Source organism: Acanthochromis polyacanthus, chromosome 2 (genome assembly GCF_021347895.1).
Source record: "Acanthochromis polyacanthus isolate Apoly-LR-REF ecotype Palm Island chromosome 2, KAUST_Apoly_ChrSc, whole genome shotgun sequence".
NCBI classification, from domain to species: Eukaryota; Metazoa; Chordata; class Actinopteri; family Pomacentridae; genus Acanthochromis; species Acanthochromis polyacanthus.
Window position 1 is genome coordinate 34,584,526 of NC_067114.1, and position 18,489 is coordinate 34,603,014.

The 18,489-nt window shown below is 38.0% G+C and overlaps 1 protein-coding gene across 1 annotated transcript; it reads left to right on the forward strand.

The window, feature by feature from the left end:
• The first annotated feature begins 4,693 nt into the window (after positions 1-4,693).
• mtfmt (mitochondrial methionyl-tRNA formyltransferase) lies at positions 4,694-16,371 on the forward strand. The gene is made up of 9 exons (XM_022211201.2): positions 4,694-5,030; positions 7,661-7,858; positions 10,625-10,747; positions 10,836-10,938; positions 11,034-11,109; positions 11,199-11,290; positions 11,375-11,453; positions 13,395-13,468; positions 15,300-16,371. Exons 1-9 carry the CDS (start codon positions 4,762-4,764, stop codon positions 15,495-15,497), a joined length of 1,212 nt encoding a protein of 403 aa, XP_022066893.2. The 5' UTR covers positions 4,694-4,761; the 3' UTR covers positions 15,498-16,371.
• Positions 16,372-18,489: the final 2,118 nt, after the last annotated feature.

Consider the following 18,489-nt stretch of genomic DNA (forward strand, 5'->3'; position numbering starts at 1 on the left):
AAGCTGAAGTTACTATGTGACGTATAAACAGTAACCCAGTACCTGGATGCAGGACCTGGAATATACATTTGTTTTAAATGCTCTGCAGCACCATTGAATGACTTTCTAATATCATACGTAGATGCTGCAAATACATGTTTAACTTACAGAGGACAGCACGACTACTTGACTAATGTCATAGACCACTAGACAGATTTTCAACTGCATTTTTTTAGGTGTTTGGAGGAAGCGAGGGGAGTAATGAAATGAGGAGCAGACCTCCCCATGACTTCTGAAAAAACCTACTACTTAGCAGTCAGACACTTTCTTAAATAGTATGAGCTATTGTGCTTATCCAGAGATCTCTGTCATTACTTTACAATGACAGATTCAACAACCACGGGTGAAAAAAAATCAATCCCTTGTTCTAATTGACAACAGTTTCCAAGGTAAGTATACACCACCGTTCAAAAGTTTGGGGTCACCCAGACAATTTCATGTTTCCCATGAAAACTCACACTTTTTTCATGTGCTAACATAATTGTACAAGGGGTTTTCTAATCATCAGTTAGCCTTTCAACACGATTAGCTAACACAATGGAGCATTAGAACACAGGAGTGATGGCTGCTGAAATGTTCCTCTGTACCCCTATGTAGATATTCCATTAAAAATTGGTTGCAAATTCAAAACTGGACAAATTGGGGTGTTCTAAAACTTTTGACCGGTAGTGTACATCCTTTCAAGGCAGTAGGACTCCCTGATTGCAGTGGCCTCTTTGTTTTCAATAAACTTTTAAGCATTTTTATATGTTATGTTTAACTCTCAATAATAAAGGGATCATCAGTAGATATGAAGCAGTGGAGTGACTGAGAAAAATCAGCTCGGGCTTTATCAGTGCAGTAACTATAAGTTTCCAGCAGAGGGAGATACAACACTGATCACTACCCAACAGAGTACATTACACTAGTACTTACACTAGTCATTTACCACATTGTTACGATCTAAAAGATGTTAAAGGGGATGAAGAAAGTAACAATGATTTAAAACCCAGGTTAAATAAAGAAAATCAAGACAAATTATGAAAAGAAAAAGGTGATGAATGTTTATTTACACAACTTGATAACAACTTAAAGCCACAGGGAAGCCCATGTACTGCCTGGTAAACCTAAAAAGCCAAAGAACACTAAGAACAAAGGAAACTACCAAACTAGTGCAGGCTCCTCAGCCACTGGAGGCCTGCAAAGCTCACAAACAGCTCCACAAAGCCAACAGGTCACCACTGCTCCACACAGGACACAAACAGCTCCACAAAGCCGACAGGTCACCACTGCTCCACACAGGACTGCTGAGAGAAGAGGCCACAGAGAGAGACCACAGCTCTCTCCTGCTACATGTACTCTCCTGCTCAATCAGACTAAACACCAGCACCTGCCACACCTTCACAGCAGCAGAGGAGCCTGGAGAGAGAGAGAGAGAGAGAGAGAACACAAAGCAGCACACCAACACACAGGGCATGTAACACACGTTAACAATATGTAGACTGTATTTTTGATTTATTTAATGTTATTTTCATTGAAAAAAAATGGTTTTCTTTCAAAAATAAACACATTTCTGAGTGACCCCAAACTTCAGTATTGTTTGTCAATGTTACCACCTTAATACACCTTTGTGCAATATCTCTGAATGTCAAATTATTCTAAATTGAATCACCTTACAATAATTGTTTCTGACAACAGTATATTTATTCACAAGAACAATTCAAAGCAACGGTCACAAATTAACAATCTCAATACAACGAGCTTGAATGCACCTATGATCCTGACATACAACTTAGATGTGATCCTGAAATTGCATTCAGTTTGCCTGTGACTTTCTCTCAACCTAACTGGATGAACATGGTTTTATAATGAGCTCTGAACTGTATTTAGCATTCGAAAAGGTTTACACTTGAAACTCAGTTATCATACTCCTGTCGTGACAGCAACAATCTAGCTCTGAGAAACAGGCCTGCAGTGGCTTCATTGGGCACATGGGTTGCCAGTGGAAATCAGAGGTTCTGTGACAGCTGGGGCAGTAAGAAGACCATGACATACCATCCACTTCTATGGGCCTCTTCACACAGCTACAAGATGACAATAAACCCTGATCATGATGATGACTGTATTCTTTTCTAAGTATGAAATGAAGTATACTAGGCAGTATAGTAAGGGTATAATATCAACCCCGGGAGACATGGCCTATGACATGAGATGTTTAAACAGATGAGTGACTGGGCATTTAAGGAGATGTTATCTGTGATTAATACAGCATAGGAACAAGGTCTAATCCCAGCTGAGTGCTGTGGTTATTCTGATGTGGAAAACTGCCAATAAGGTCAACACTGGAATCATACAGGCCAACTGCCCTTAGAGCAGTTATTTGTAAAATATACTCCAGATATTATGCATAACAATCATAAGGCATAAGGTTATGACCACCTGCCCAATATTGTGTTGGTCCCCTTTCTGGGTGGGACCTACCTAGATCAGGCTTATCCTGGCACAGTCCACAGATGCTCAATAAAATTTGGATCTGGGGAGTAGTGAGGAATCCAGGTGAACACCTGAGATTTGTCGAGTTATCCAGGCCGCTCCTGAGCAATATTAGAGGCATGTCAGGGTGCATTATCCTGCTGAGGGAAACTGGCATCAAGGACTGCTGTTGCCATGAGAGACTGTGGGGTTAGAGGGTTGCTTAACCTTCAATGTTTAGGTGGGTGGTACATGTCCAACATCCACAGGATTGTCAGGACTTTAGGTTTCCCAACAGAACATTGCATTATAACAATATGATGGATGTTATTCACTTCACCTGTCAGTGGTCATAATGCAGAGAACCAGATCTAGCGCCATTCTCATCAAGGAACTTGTACAAGAAGTCGGCACAGAAAACAAAATATCTCAAGATGCTTCATTGGAAAATCTTACCAGAACAAAAGCAGAGAGAGACAAAGTGAAAAAACACAGAGGAGACTAAGTCATTTCTGCTTTGAATATTTAAAGTCCTGGTTGGGAAGCAGTGGATTTCTTGCTCCATCAGCACCAAAGGAGACCACAACTACATTTGCCTCCTCTGTGAGTGACTGATGAAATGTGGAAATGACTCATGTGTTTTGCCTATTTGTTTTGTTTTTAGATTTTTTACTGCTATCACTTGTGTCACCTCCAGCTGCATTGTTCGTGCTCTTTGCATCTGCTTTTCAATATTTAACAAAGTGACTATTTTTAAATGTTGCTATTATAACTGCTGTCATACATAAAGTAATGTACTGAAGTTAAATGTTGTTGTAGAATGTTCATTTTCTACCAGACACAGATATATCTGGAACAAAATCAGCCTTCATACTTGTGAGCTAATTGTGGAAAATATGACCAGTATTCAAGAATTCACCCCTAAGCATTATCACCTAAATGTCAAATGCCTCAAAAAATGTCTGTACATGTATTAAAATACTTGCTGACAAGATGAGGACCAGTCTGCAGAAGCTTGGCTGAAGAAGAATATGCCACCAGAATAACCATACAAAGCACACAGCTCAGAGTTTCTAAGGAAGAGGAAAGTGAAAACTATGACAACACAACCCCTCCAGGAAAGAGCTGCTGAAAAAAATGTGTGTGAAGATTGTCAGAATGTCTTTGCAGAAATTGCTATTTTTTCATTTTAGATAACAGCAAATATTCTAATGTTTAACTTAGAATTAATGCAACTACTTAAACGTGGTATAATTAAGAATCAGTTGACATCCAAGGGATACTGCACAGGATTGTGCTCACTGCTGTTATTTACTGTTGATATTATTACTCCACCAAGGAACACAGTGGAGGAATAATAATTGTTTGTCTGTTTCTTAGTCAGTGTTTCTTTCTGAGAGCAACATTACTCAAAAATGGAATAATGGATTTGGAGGAAATTTTCAGGGAAGGTCAGAAATGATACATGGATCAAGTGATTCAATTTTGGCGGTGATGCAGCTTACAGTCTGGACCCACAGATTTATTAAAGACTTCTGTATCACTGCGAGATAGCAGCACAGCATCACTGTAACTATGACTACAAGTGAACACTACATCAGCTTCCATTGGAAATCATACAATGTGCAGTCTTGGTGGAGTACTGCACTCTCAAAGTGCTTTTCTTGTTATTCATTGCTTTTAGAATAGAATAGAATAGAATAGAACAGTTTTTTATTGTCACTGTCACAAAAAACAATGGAAATCAGTTTGGCACTCTGTATTAGCAGCAATAAAAGATGAATTATATAAAGCAACATTACACACAGATAAAAATATACAACCGAAATATATACAAAAGAGCTATTATAGAGCAGAGATATGAACATTCTATACAACCATAAATATTGCAGTTAAGCATGAATATTGCACTTCACCGTGAATATTGCACTTGTAGGCATGTGACATTATCATTTAGGGGGGAGGGAGAAGACATTTGACAGCTTGTGAGAGGAGGGGGAAGTTTTAGTAGAGAAACAGAACTATTTTTGTAAAGGGTTAGGGTTTTGGAGTTACTATTTTTTAAAATAAAACCCATCAGGTGTTCCAGTTGTACTCCTTACACCCCTTCAGACCCATGCATCCCGATGCAGGTCTATAGAGTTGGTGTTCAGGTTACTGCACCAGCAGGGGGCAGCAGTGGGCCAAACCGCACCTGCTCTGCTGGAAAGGAGCAGAAGAAGAAGAAGAAGAAGACGTAAAACATGGCGGCGCCCAGTGTGGACACCGTGAATGGGGCAAAACTACAGACACAGATACCCCAGTGTCAGTACTGACACCTCGGACACATCTCGACCTGAGGCTACCGCTGATGTTACCATGTGGTGGTGTAAAGCAGCAGGAGTCCTCCTGCAGCCCTACTGTGTCCGGACAGGAGCTCATGTTTACCGGCAGCGGATCTGTAGGTTTCTGTCTTCTTCATCCAGACCTCCGTGGAGGCTCATGTTCTTCGGCTCTGATCAGTTCGCTGTGGAGTCTCTGAAACTCCTCACATCCGACAGGTGCGACTTTCTATACAAGAAACCTGCTGCTCTCCTTCCAGTGACAGAGATAATATCTCATTGCGTTAGTTATCTCAGTGTGTGTACACGAGTAGGTCAAATATTCCAGGTGGAGCCTCAGCAAAGCAGCTCCACCTGGAATATTTAATATAAGGATCATTACAGCTAGAGACGGTCTTCTCCAAATCAAACAGTCATGAAGAAATTATCTGTTTTGCAAATATTTTATGTCATTGTTATATTTTACCTGCTCTGTGCCCCAGATTATAACCAATCCAGTCTTTTTTTTTTTTTTTTACCAAAGGACCAATTCAGCTCAGATAATACAGTTTTATATAGGCCAAAAAGTGATTCAGTGTGACTGAAATGACTTGATTTCATTCGTGACGTTTAAAGATCATACCTGTAACATAATTTTATATATAAAAGCCGTCTGGGAATCTTTTTTTTTTTTTTTTTTTTTTTTTTACTATAATAGAGTATCTAAATAGTAACAAGAATATTGGACAAACCAAACACAGAAAGCATAAACATCAGAAACGGATAATATAAAGGGAGTCCTTAAATTCTAGATGCATAGGAAATCTTAATGATCTTTTTTTTTGCCTCCACAGATTAAATATGGCTATTATATTAAACGTACACTGCTAGTCCAAACACACCTTCTCATTCAATGCTTTTTATTTATATATATATTATTTTCTCCATTGTAGATTAATCCTAAAGATGAACACTTTTTTGTTTACAACAAGGTTGCATATGTATTCTTTTATAGTTTTGATATTTTCAGTATTAGTCTACAATGTATAAAATAATTAAATAGAACCCATTGAATAAGAAGGTGTGTCAAAGCTTTTGACTGGTAGTGTGTATTTGATTCATTATAAAATATATATTATGTTCAATTTATTGAAAAAAATAAAATATTGAATTATATTTTGTTAAAAATTTAATTTCTTTAAAATATGTATTTTTGCTAACACTACCATTCAAAAGTTTGGGGTCAGACAATTTCATATTTTCCATGAAAACTTTCCTTCATCTGCTAACATAATTGCACAAAGGTTTTCTAATCATCAATGAGTCTTTCATCACCATTAGCTAACACAACTTAGCATTAGAACACAGGAGTGATGGTTGCTGGAAATGTTCCTCTGTACCCCTATGGAGATATTCCATGAAAAATGGTCTGTTTCCAGATTGACTAGTCATTTACCACATTTGCTCCTTCATGCCTGAATTTATTTACAGTTACATAAACACTATCATTTTTTGGGCTTTTACTTTCCAGCTGATGCTAAATTAAGTAGAGATTGTTAATTTGTCTATTACATATAGAACAGATATATAATAATAATAACAGATCTATAATAATTCATATCCCACTCTGACTGGTCCTACTGTATGAGAAACCAGTGCTTGCAAAAGGTTCCGAGGTACGTATTGAGTATGTACAAACCAGCATTGGGGGAATGGATGTGCTATCTCAGCTGCAGTCTGAATGAAAGTGAAAGATACAAATTTGCGACAGTACGTGTCAAGGGGTTAACAACATCTAGTCTGATTAATTTAATGTTATCTCCATTGAAAAAAAAGTTTTTCTTTCAAAAATAAGGACATTTCTGAGTGACACCAAACTTTTGAACGGTAGTCTCTGTGTCCAGACTTTGGGGACACTTTACTTCCTATAATCCTCCTCAGTGTCAGGCCTGATTATGCTATTACTGCGTTTCTTTGGTCACAATAATTTGGCTGCAAGAAATGTAAAATATTTACCGTTACTACAGACATAATGTTGTGTTATGACTGAGCAGATAAAAACAGGTGGAGAGGTTTACAATCTAGCCCTTACGAACTGTGCCCTCCTATTTATTTTTGTCATGAAACCGGTATTCCCAGTGTTTATGTTAAGTGGTAACTTTACTTGACTGATAGGCTTCTTCTGGGCAGAAATTATAGAAGACAATAAAACACTGAGTCAGAGGCATTAGTGGTACTGTTTAATTATTTGTATTATTTAGTTTTGTTTTACATGTTTATCACAAATGCCATGTCCAAAATGATTCATATTCCATGAAATGGGTACAAACATTTGAGAAAACGTAGCCTCTTTACCATTCCAAATGGTCCTGGTAGCTTCTAGCATGTTTTAGAGCATCTTGATAAACCAAAGAGTTTAAACTGAAAACAGCTGATGTAATAGTTCCCTGGTCTGTTACTAATCAAATGCAAGTCACCATAATACCATAATAATTTCCAATATTTTTTAGATAAATAATTAAATAGTCGCATTTTATCAGTACTTTATTTGTCTTGTTTTTTCATGGAGTTTTCTTGCCAGAAGAAACCTTCTGGATAAATAAAAATTCACTTAAAGTCAAAATATGGCAATATGATAGGAGTAATTTGGGCTTGACTATAGGTTCCTGCTAAAAATACAAAATGTCTTTGTCTTTATTTGCAGTTGTCTCACATGTATTTATTACTCTGATGTGAATACGATTTGAGAACTGTTCAGTTTATGAGTACAGCTTATAATTTAATATGTTATTAACACTCGGATTGATCGATACCACTGATCAAGTGTGATAGTCTAGTCCAGGTCTAGTAAACTTTGTGTTCTTTTATAGGAACTCCAATGAAAGGATGGTAGAGAACCTAGAAGTTGTGACTTTGAGTGACGATGTCCCAGTGAGGAGGTTTGCTCAGCAGAACCAGCTTCCAGTCCATAGCTGGCCCCCTGACGATGTGGATGGACGGTTTGACGTTGGGGTAGTTGTGTCCTTTGGCGCTTTACTTCCTGAGAGACTGATCAACAAATTTCCACAGTGAGTATTCATTGAGCGATACGTCAAAACTTGTGGACTGCTGCTCTGCTGTGCTCAGGTCTGGCTGCAGAGATCACGTACTCCAGAGCAAGTCATGCTATCTCACAGATGTTGTGACATTGGTCTCAGTACACACTGAACCTAAACCCAGTGGCAGTCAGAAAGGCATCTCGTGTCTGCCACTGGAGATCACTTACACTACTGTTCAAAAGATTGGGGTCACTTAGAAATGTCCTTATTTTTGAAAGAAAAGCATTTTTTTTTCAATGAAGATAACATTAAATGAATCAAAAATATAGTGTCGACATTGTTAATGTGGTAAATGACCGTTCTTGCTGGAAATGACTGATTTTTCATGGAATATCTCCATAGGGGTACAGAGGAACATTTCTAACAACCATCACTCCTGTGTTCTAATGCTACATTGTGTTAGCTAATCGGTTTGAGAGGCTAATTGATGATTAGAAAACCCTTGTGCAATTATGTTAGCACATGAATGAAAGTGAGAGTTTTCTTGAAAAACATGAAATTGTCTGGGTGACTCCAAACTTTCGAACAGTAGTGTATACTTACCTTGAAAACTGCCAGAACAAGGGTTTGAATTATTTTTTTTTATCTACAGCTGTTGATTCTGTCAGTTATTATACTTGACTGTATTGTAAAGTAATGGCAGAGATCTCTGGATAGCTACAGTGGGTCACAGTTGTTAAGAAAACAGTATTCGGAAAAGAAATCAAAAGTGAACAGTGAAATAGCAACTGAAAATGCCTGAAACTACCCATCCTGGTTTACAAACCAGTTTACCGATTCAGCTCTGGCCTTGTGCTAGAACTAGTACTGGTGGTTTGTAGTTGTGGATACGCAGTTTTCCATCTGTCTGATCAAATGACTGCTCATGGTGCAGGTTGTGTGATTTAATAGAAGGGTTGTCCAGCAATTTTTAACACCACCAATAACTTAGTTACTGCAGCCAACATTTAAAGATACAAAAATTGCAAGTGTTTTGTCACATCAGGCATTTTTCAGCTAAAATAATACCACAGGCACGAAGACAATTTCCCAAAGAATAATAAACAGAGCTAACTAAATGCACCTTTATGACAGTGCTCACTGTATATACATTATCCCCATGACAACAGAATGTTTTTTTTTATTTAATTAACTTTAATCTCAGATTCCGTGAAATGCAGTTTAACACCAAGTGGGCTGTCATCTGCCTTGTACTCAGACTGGTTTCTGTTTAACTGCTTTACCGTGAAGGTTTATATGATGGAGGGATTCTGACATGGTTGTTGCATGTTCTTCCATCTCAGCAGACAACCACTGATCTGACCTAGTTGCTCATGTAGTTTGGCTGGACAGCCAAGTCTGTAATTCATACATCCCGTGTGAATTAAAAACACACAGGTGTGTGTATTTCTAAAACACATCCACTCCATTCAGTTTTCCAGAGGTGGGCTCAAAGCAATTTCTAGGAACATCTCAAGGATTATTAAATGAAACAGAGTGCATGCAACCACAGCAAACCATCTGAATGATTTCGATAAATAAGAGTCAGTTTTGGATTTTTAAGAAATTTGTAAAAACATGTAAAAAAAACGGTTTTGCGCTAGCCTAGCCGCGCTAGACCCAGGTCTGAAGACGCAAGGGTCTAGGAACTCTCGACAGGGAGGGAGGCAGGCTAAAAGGTTGTCTTTCAAATCACTCTGCAGCAATTGGGTAGGTATACAACCAATCAATGCAACGAATAGGCTGACGTAGTTCCTAGAGCGCCGGAAATCAGAGGGTGCGGGAGTTCGGTGAAGCCTTATTTACCAGCGGAGCCAACTGGTATATTAAGGATTTGCCATATCCCGTCGGCATAAGTCCAAATACGTCTTTCTTCTGAATGAAACACTTCAGTGCCGTCCTTTGTTTATCTTTCAAGTTGAATTTTAGCTTCAAATCTTTTAAGGGTGTGGCCAAAACCGAGTCGAAAGAGAACTATTTATTGTGCGCATCCATCTTCTTGTCTATCCTTGTTTCTATGGTCGTTTCCGGTTGTTTCTGTCAGAATCGTCGCGCCTCTGTCGTCACTTAGTTACGCCCGCCTTCTGACTCTACACTTCATGGTGATTCGTCGGCCAGTTTTAGGAGCATCCAACCTCGAAGCTTACCGAGGGTAACTAGACCGACACTGGCAGAGAATTAAATTCGTTGTCTTGGGTTGTCTAGTGCAGCTAGGCTAGTTTTGCTCTTTATTCCATTATTATTGTTGTCGTTGTTGTTATTGTTATTAATACTAATAATATTAATAATAACAACAATAATAATAATTATGTAGATTGTATTGTATGTCTACGTATGTAAACATATAGAGTTGTTCCATAAAGCATTCAGACCCATTCACTTTCTGGACACTTTACTGCTTTGTAAAATGTATTTAAATGAATAAATCTGACATTCTTTCCATAAATTTGAATTATTGTTAAAGGCATAATTACAATATAATAATAACAATATTATCATTATTATTATTTTATTATTGTTTTTAATGGTAATGTAATATTATTATTATTATATTAGTAACAATAATATAATGATATTATTGTTATTATGAGTAATTCTAATCAAAATGTATGGGTAGAGTATCAGATATATTCATTTACATACATTTTATGGAACAACTCTATACGTTTACATACAATACAGTCTCCACATTAAGCATGAAATTAAAAACAGTATATAAATTGCGTATCTGCCTTTGTGGACACTGTTTTATTGCAGCGGGATTTTGAATGTTCACCCCAGCCTGCTGCCAAGGTGGCGAGGTCCAGCACCTGTCTTCCACACCATTCTACATGGGGACACCATGACAGGAGTAACGATCATCCAGATCCGCCCTCACAGGTAAACAAAAGGTAAACTTTGCGCTATTTTTTCAGTCTTTTTGCTGATTTCAAACATAATCAATATTAAATATGTATTCACACCCCAGGTTTGATGTTGGCCCCATTCTTAATCAGGAGCTTCATCAGGTGTCTAGAAACTGCACTGCTGATGAGCTTGGGTCTGTTCTTGCCACTAAAGGAGCACATCTGGTGAGTTGTTGGAACTTGCATGGGGGAAGATGGTGACCTCATCCTTTTTACTAACAGCATGATAACAGTTGCTGTATTTGCGTTCTTGATTGCAGCTAATTGACACTTTGAGGACACTGTCTGAAAGAACAGCAAATAAAAGGGAGCAAGGACAGATAGGTGCAACATTTGGTATGTACATCTGGACTACAAAGACACAATCACTCTAAACAAGAATAAAGAAAATATCATCCCAATTTGACCTTAATTTCCCCCAATAGCCCCAAAAGTCAGTACGTCCATGAGCTGGATAGTGTGGGAGGAACAGACGTGTGACCAAATCGATCGTCTGTATCGTGCTATTGGATCTCGGGTAAGGAGCAGTGAATAACTGATGTGGACTGTTGTCATGAAGATGGTTGAAAATCTTTACCATAGTTTTTCTCTCTGTCATCAGATACCTTTGAGGACTACATGGATGGGCAGGACAATAAAACTTCTGGATTTTGTAGGAAAATGTCACATTTCATTATCGGGTAAGTTTGAGATTTATTACACTGCTTGTCCAAAAAGAAGTTGCCACTTTGATTTAACTAAGCAAATAGGTAAGAGCCTTCTATTGGGTAGTTACTGCAGTGCTGAATATGTTTCAGCTGGCAACGACTTATTTAGCCCTTGTTGATGCAGCGAGTAGCTTCTCATTTCTTGAACAACCATGTCGGAAAACATGTCCCGTGGTCTGTTTCAGAATGGGTCAAATTATTGGCCTGCATCAAGCAACGAAAACAACTAAGGAGATATCTGAAACTACTAAAGTCAGGTCAAGAACTGTCCAATGCATTATTAAAACCTGAAGGATAGTGGCGAACCATCATGTTTGAGGAACAAATGTGTTCGGAACAAACTCTTAGATGATCATAGGAAATCAACAGTAGAACTCACGGCTATGTTTAATGGTGAAAGTAAGAGGATTTCCACATGTACAATGTGAAGGAAACTCAAAGGGTTGGGACTAAAAAGCTGTGTCGCTCTAAGAAAACCACTGATCAGTAAGGCTCAACAAATAAAAAAAAGGCTTGAGTTTGCTGGGTAGCATAAAAATTGGTTCAGAGAGCATGAGACATCATTTTTTTTATACATGGATTGGCCTTCACAGAGTCTTTTATAATTACAGTTGTCAGGGTCATTCCAGAATTGGAGGACATTTGGACTACAAAATCTTTGAAAAATAAACCTTTTCTTTTCCATTTTTTGCTACATATTCATCAAAACAAAAACAGATGAAAATATATCAAAGGCTTGATTGGCTCAGCGTATACATCAATGGTACCATTCTTATTCCATGTTTTATTTGTTGTTTGCTAACACTACTCTAATCACATTAACAGGGTTGCTAATCCATGCTAATATTAGCTTTTTCTCAGGAGTAGAAGCTAGGCGTTTAGCTAGTTGTTACTGCTGACCAAGAGGATAAATTTACTGATGGAAAAAAATCAAGAAAAAAGTTAAAAGAATTTGTCTTATCCTGGTAATATGAGGTAGAGTGAGACATTCAATCAAGGCTGACAAAGTTATGAAAAATAGAAGAGAGGACATAGCTTTGCTCTACCCATTCTTTTGGAAAACTGTTTGATGATGTCAATTCCAGCATTCCATGGGATTCACTGTTTTCTTCTTCTTCTACCAGCTAAAAAGTTATGCTAACAGGATAGGGTGCATGTTGTAGGACACAGGTGCCATGCATAATAATTATTGTTTAAAATACTGTGTTGGTTAACTTCTTCCCATGATAACAAGAGACATCAATAAAACTCCAGACTTATTTTTTTTAAAAGTATTTTCAAACATTCTTTTCTCCTGTTTTTTTTTATTTTTATTTGGTCTCAGGACAAAAATTTACGCAACTGCATGTTTTAGTATTTTCTACATGGATTATTTGAAATTTGATGAATGGGATGTAAAATGTCCTCCAATTCTGGAGTGACCCACAACTAGTCAGAAATAAACTGTAGATGTTTGAAACTGAAACTACAACTAGTAATAATTCGGCTGCAGATATTTACAATGTGCATTGCAGATATCTGTAACTGAACTGTAGATCTGAGTAATGAGAAACAAATGAATTGTAAAAGGGGAGTCATTTGTCCTGGAAGAATAAAATTGTGAAATGTGCTTTCTAACAAGAATTGAATTATGAATATCTGCAATAGATGTGGCCATTTTTGGTAATTTCCTTTAGCTCACCAGTTTGAAGGGAATATTGAGTTGTTCTTTACAAGTAAACCACTCAATGGGAATATTTTTAGAAACAGAGAGCACACTCTCTGTGTGGGAGCCAGATGGTTTTGAGATTTGACATACATGTGCATGTGTCTGTGTGTGTCTTTGCCATTGCTCTGCTGTATGCTGCTCCAATAATGTATGATGTGAATAACATGACCCTCCACTGTTGTTTATCCCTCTTATGTTGCATACAGATCAAAGGAGGACAGTGATCCCTGGCTCAGTGAGCCTCCAGAAGGAGTCTAATACTCTGGCTGTCTGCTGTAAGGTTTGTACAGCGTATTCTGTTAAGTACTGTCAGTCACCTTCTTTTCTTCATGCTTATCACAACCTTAAAACAATTTGTTTAAATAGATCTATGCTAATTTGCAAAATAGACCATCAATACATTATTGATACATTGCTTAATCCTCATTAGAATTACAGTGAGGAAGTCTATAACAGCTGACTTCAGGCGAAGGCAGGGGACACCCTGGACAGGTCACCAGTCTAGCTCAGGGATACACATAGAGACAAATCACTCTCACATCCACACCTATTTTGGGAAACCGTGCAAACTCCATGCGAAAAGAAGAAAGAAAGATCCCGGGAAGGCTGGGACTCGAACCGGGGATCTAGCAGCAAGATGAAAGTGCTAGCCACCAAGTCATTGTACAGTGCAAAATAAACCAGGTACATTAAGAGTAATTTGACAGTAAATACTTTCTGACAAACATGGCCAACGTGTCTTTATGTCATATCAAAGCAGGAGAAGGACTACAAGAGGACAGTTTCACATCCACAGGAAGGGTGTGAGAAATGGTTAAGATTCCTCTTAATGACAGTTAAATTCTATGAGCAGTGACGGTCTCAATTTTCACCCAAAATGTTGGCATGTAGGAAACTGGAAATGGCACGTGTGCAGCATAATATGTAATATAGTCAGCTGACCAAATTTAACTTGCATTGATAATTACTCAAAAGCCACAAAGATTCACTTTTTTTCTCATTTGTTACTACAATGTAAAGTCCTGCACCTCCGAGGAAACAGCACAACCATGGCCAGAAGTGTAGAGAATTTAAAATATGTTCTGTGCCATATGACACAGCTAGAATGCCATAAACAAAACTGAAGTTAAATTTCTTTGATTTTCATATTGCAAAAAAAAAAAAAAAAATGGAGCGAGCATGTACAACATTTTTCCAAGTGTCCACATGTTACCAAAAATGGAAAATGGCAACTCTACATACTACTGATGTTTTACTAACATCTACTTACATGTTTAATTGATTTTCATATCTTGGAAATACCAATTTTGCACATCATGTATGATAGATCATCGAAAAGTTGGTAATCCAGAATCTGACTCTGATAAAGGGTGTAATTTTAGCAGTGCTTTTTGTTTAAGGTTAACATGCCCTTGAAACCTGCTGGTGTCTTTTGGGGGTTCAGAGTTAAGGTGTTGGGCTATAGTTTGGACTACCCACTGTCACTACATTATGAGATCACAGTCCAAGAATATATTCAGGCAGGTTCGCCAGCCCAGACAGTCAGTTGAATTCACACAGAGAAATATGCCAAATTTTATGAATAATTGTCATAATAAAATAGTGTATATTTGGCAGCACTTAAAGACTTACCTCCTACCTTCAACATTAACCCACTTCACTGAAATATCTGTCTGTTCTGGAACTTTCTATTGCACTTTGAAAATGCTCTTCAGACGGCCCACTTGTTTTTACAAAGCTGTATTTCAGACAGTTTGTCCAGATATTTCAGTTATTTCTAACTGCTATCTGTCTACTGTTCTAATGTTTAACATGCCACTGCTATAGATCATTGTGTTTTAGGTAGCTTTACACTCATTTCTAAGAAGCCATTATTATTGAATTTTTTGGGGAAAAACAAAACAATAAAATCTCCAAAAATTCAGTCAGATTTCTGTTCCTCACATAGCACTGAGAATACACCCAGATCACCAGTTACCTATGTAGTGATTTTTCTGATTGGGTCATTTTCAAAGTGGTGCCTATGTTGTCCTCCACAAACAAATGATTAGTGTCATTCCAAATTTTTTGTGGCTCCAGCCTTTATGTTGATTATGTGTTTTGTGTTCCAGGATGGCTGGGTGGGATTCAGGACCATAGTCCTGAAAAAAAGACTGACAGCAGTTGATTTCTATAATGGCTACCTACATCAGACACTGCAGAGGAACACACCCGGACAGACAGCTGAAGGACTGTTTGTCAGTAGAAAAGGAGGAACTGAAGCACATCAGATGAGAGACAGTTCAACATTGCAATCACTGGAGACATGACATCGTCTGATAGAATTTACTGTTGTTATTTTGTCATGTTTGCTGTTTTAAGTCATCCACATGTGCAGTATTTTTCTCTATTACTGCATTTATACTCTATATTTGCCGTAAATAACTTGCCTGACTGCCAGACATTAGGAACAATTATGAACTGTTTTATTTGTTGATTTACCTAAAATGATTTTTTCCATAGCTGCAAAGTTGCTTTACTGGGTTGTGGAGATGCTGATGTGTGGTTGGCTGTCTGTCAGTCAGTCTATTGTTCTGTCCACTACTTTGGCACAGACTGAAATCATTGAACAGCTGTCATACTGTACTTTGGACGTAGTGCTAATCGTCTGATGCTAACTTGTCAACATGCTAAACTCAGACAGCAAAATGGTAAATATGATGCCTGCATGCATGTTAGTAGGTACAACGTGTATAGACTAAGCAGGCTAGAATGTGTCTCTTGGGATTAGTGCGTTTCATCCACTAAAAATGGAGAAGTCCATTTGAAGAGGAAGGACACCACAAGAAGAATATACCTGACTTCTTCATCGACAGATTTTTGGAGGTCCAGATTTCAACTGATTTATTGTCCTTGTGTTCCTTGGCACAGTTCACACATCAAGTTCTCTATTTTCTTAGAAGTGACTTCTTTACAGCAATTTGTCCATGATGGCCTAATTCACACAGTCTCCTCGGACTGCTTATGTGGAGATGTGCCTGCTACTTTAACTCACAGAAGCACTACTGTGAAATGCCTTTAATTGTGGATTTCTGTCATCAACGTATCCCGTGCAGCAGAGGGAACTCTTGTTCATCCTTTCCTGGGGCAGTTTTGTTCTGAACAGCAGAAAACTGTAGAACAAAATAAAGAATAATCTTTCAATGTGCAGGTTTATTAAAAAACAAACAAACAAGCATTATTATAGACCAAACACATCCACCATGGGGATAGCTCTCCCCAAGACCAGTGGCCATCACGGCTTATAGAACTTGATAAAGAGCCGAAGGCATTGACCCAACCTGGAAACTCCCCAGATCATAATCCAGACCTGCAAATGTGGGATATGCCGGAACAAGATTGACCCACAGAGACTCACTCTGCAACTCACAGGACCCAATGGATCTGTTGCCAACATTGTTCACAGGTTGAGAGTTCCTGAGCTCTTAAATGTTGAGGTACTTTACAACCATGTTGTTTTAATCAACTGAATCAGAGTCCGAAAGTGTTTTAAAGGGCTGATTATTCTACACACACTATTGGCTATCTGTTATAAGCCACTATAGTTTATAGTTTAGACTGCATTTTTTAAAGTAATTTTTAAAACTTGTCCAATATCGCTGTAAATGTCAGATGATGCAAAGGTGTATCACTTCAATACATGTATTATTTCTAAGTGGACAATGTATCTTCGATTATGAACAATCAAAAACAAACCCTTTAGAAAGAACATTCGAAAAATACTGGCCCCAAAATAGAAAAGTAAATACACCGATGATCACAGATACACAAGGTAGAAAACCTGTGACCAATCAAACAAAACTTATTTGGCTTGTGATTTCCAAACTGTATGAACATGGGTATTTAAACATCTGTGGACAGGACACTAGAGCTTTCTCAGTTTTGGACCTATGGGCTGTTCTTCCTGCATGTCTGTATTATGTCTCTAAATAAATTGGAAAAAAAATGTGATCAGGGACACCTCACAATGGAAAGGGATACAGAAAGATCAATGACTAAATAAATACAAAGGGAAACCGCTGTAATCAGTAAGTATAGATTGAGCCAAAGCAGCAATCCTCCTTAAGATGATGCGCACAGACTCTGGAAAATAGTTGGACAAGGACTTCTGATCTGGCAGAGGGGTTTTCAGTGGAATTCAAAGTTTCTGTGACAGCTCTGACAGTGAGAGGGACATTGCATCACTACATTGTCCATGGACAGTGTCCAAGGAAACAACATTGCTTGACCTTTGCTACAACACTGCAAGATTGAACCTTGCAAAAGAGCAGAAAAAGAAACTTGTTGAATATTAGAAGCACATTCTTTGATCAGGTGAAACTAAGATAAATTTGTGCAGCTCAGATGGAGTCCAGCATGTTTGACATGAACCTGGCCAGGACTCCAGCAGTGAATGCACAGTCCTGACAGTGAAGGATGAATGTGGGAGTATGATGATAGGGGTTTGCATGAGTGCTAAAGTTATATAGCTGGCACCACAAATACACCAAAATACTGGCTGACAGGATGATTTCCAGTCTGCAGAAGAATGTTCCACAATGAAAACCCTTCATCGCACACTGGCAAAGTCAGTTTCTAAATAAGAACATCCAACCATGTACGTTGCCTGACTCCAGTCCAATAGAACACATTCAGGGTATTTTAAATAGAGAGGCAGAGGAACACAAACCTCCAGCAAAGAGCAGCTGAAAGAAGAGTCTTACAGTCTAAAGCATTTTGGAACATCCCTCCAGAAATGTTTGCTGAGGATTGAGTTTGTCTTCAAAATGAAAGGTGACCATACAAAGCATTGAAAAATCTAAGATATTATCAGTAAATAAAGGTTTACTGACATTAGTTGCACTGAGTTCCTACTGTCTGAGGTCTGTATATTTTTTATAGGTAGTAGTACAGTCTTTAACTTTACATAAGGGCAAACACTTTGCTGTTTCATATAGAAGTGGTGCAGTTACCACAAGGTGATACAATACTGATCACTTGACACTGAAGTACTATTACACAACAGTGTACTGATGTCACATGCTGCCTGCTTTTACTGTTGTGCTCTAGTAAAATGCAGCACATAGGTTGGTCTTATTTCTATATGAACGATCTTTAATGTCCAGCAACAGCGTTGCTTTGGCTTTAATGAATTAATGGGTAGCCTGCGTTTAAATGATTATCTTCCTAATTAAATTATTATATTTTAATTAGTGAAAGTTTAATATTTTAAGTTGTCCTTTTTTCCCCTGAAGATACCTAATATTATACTTTTTAAATACA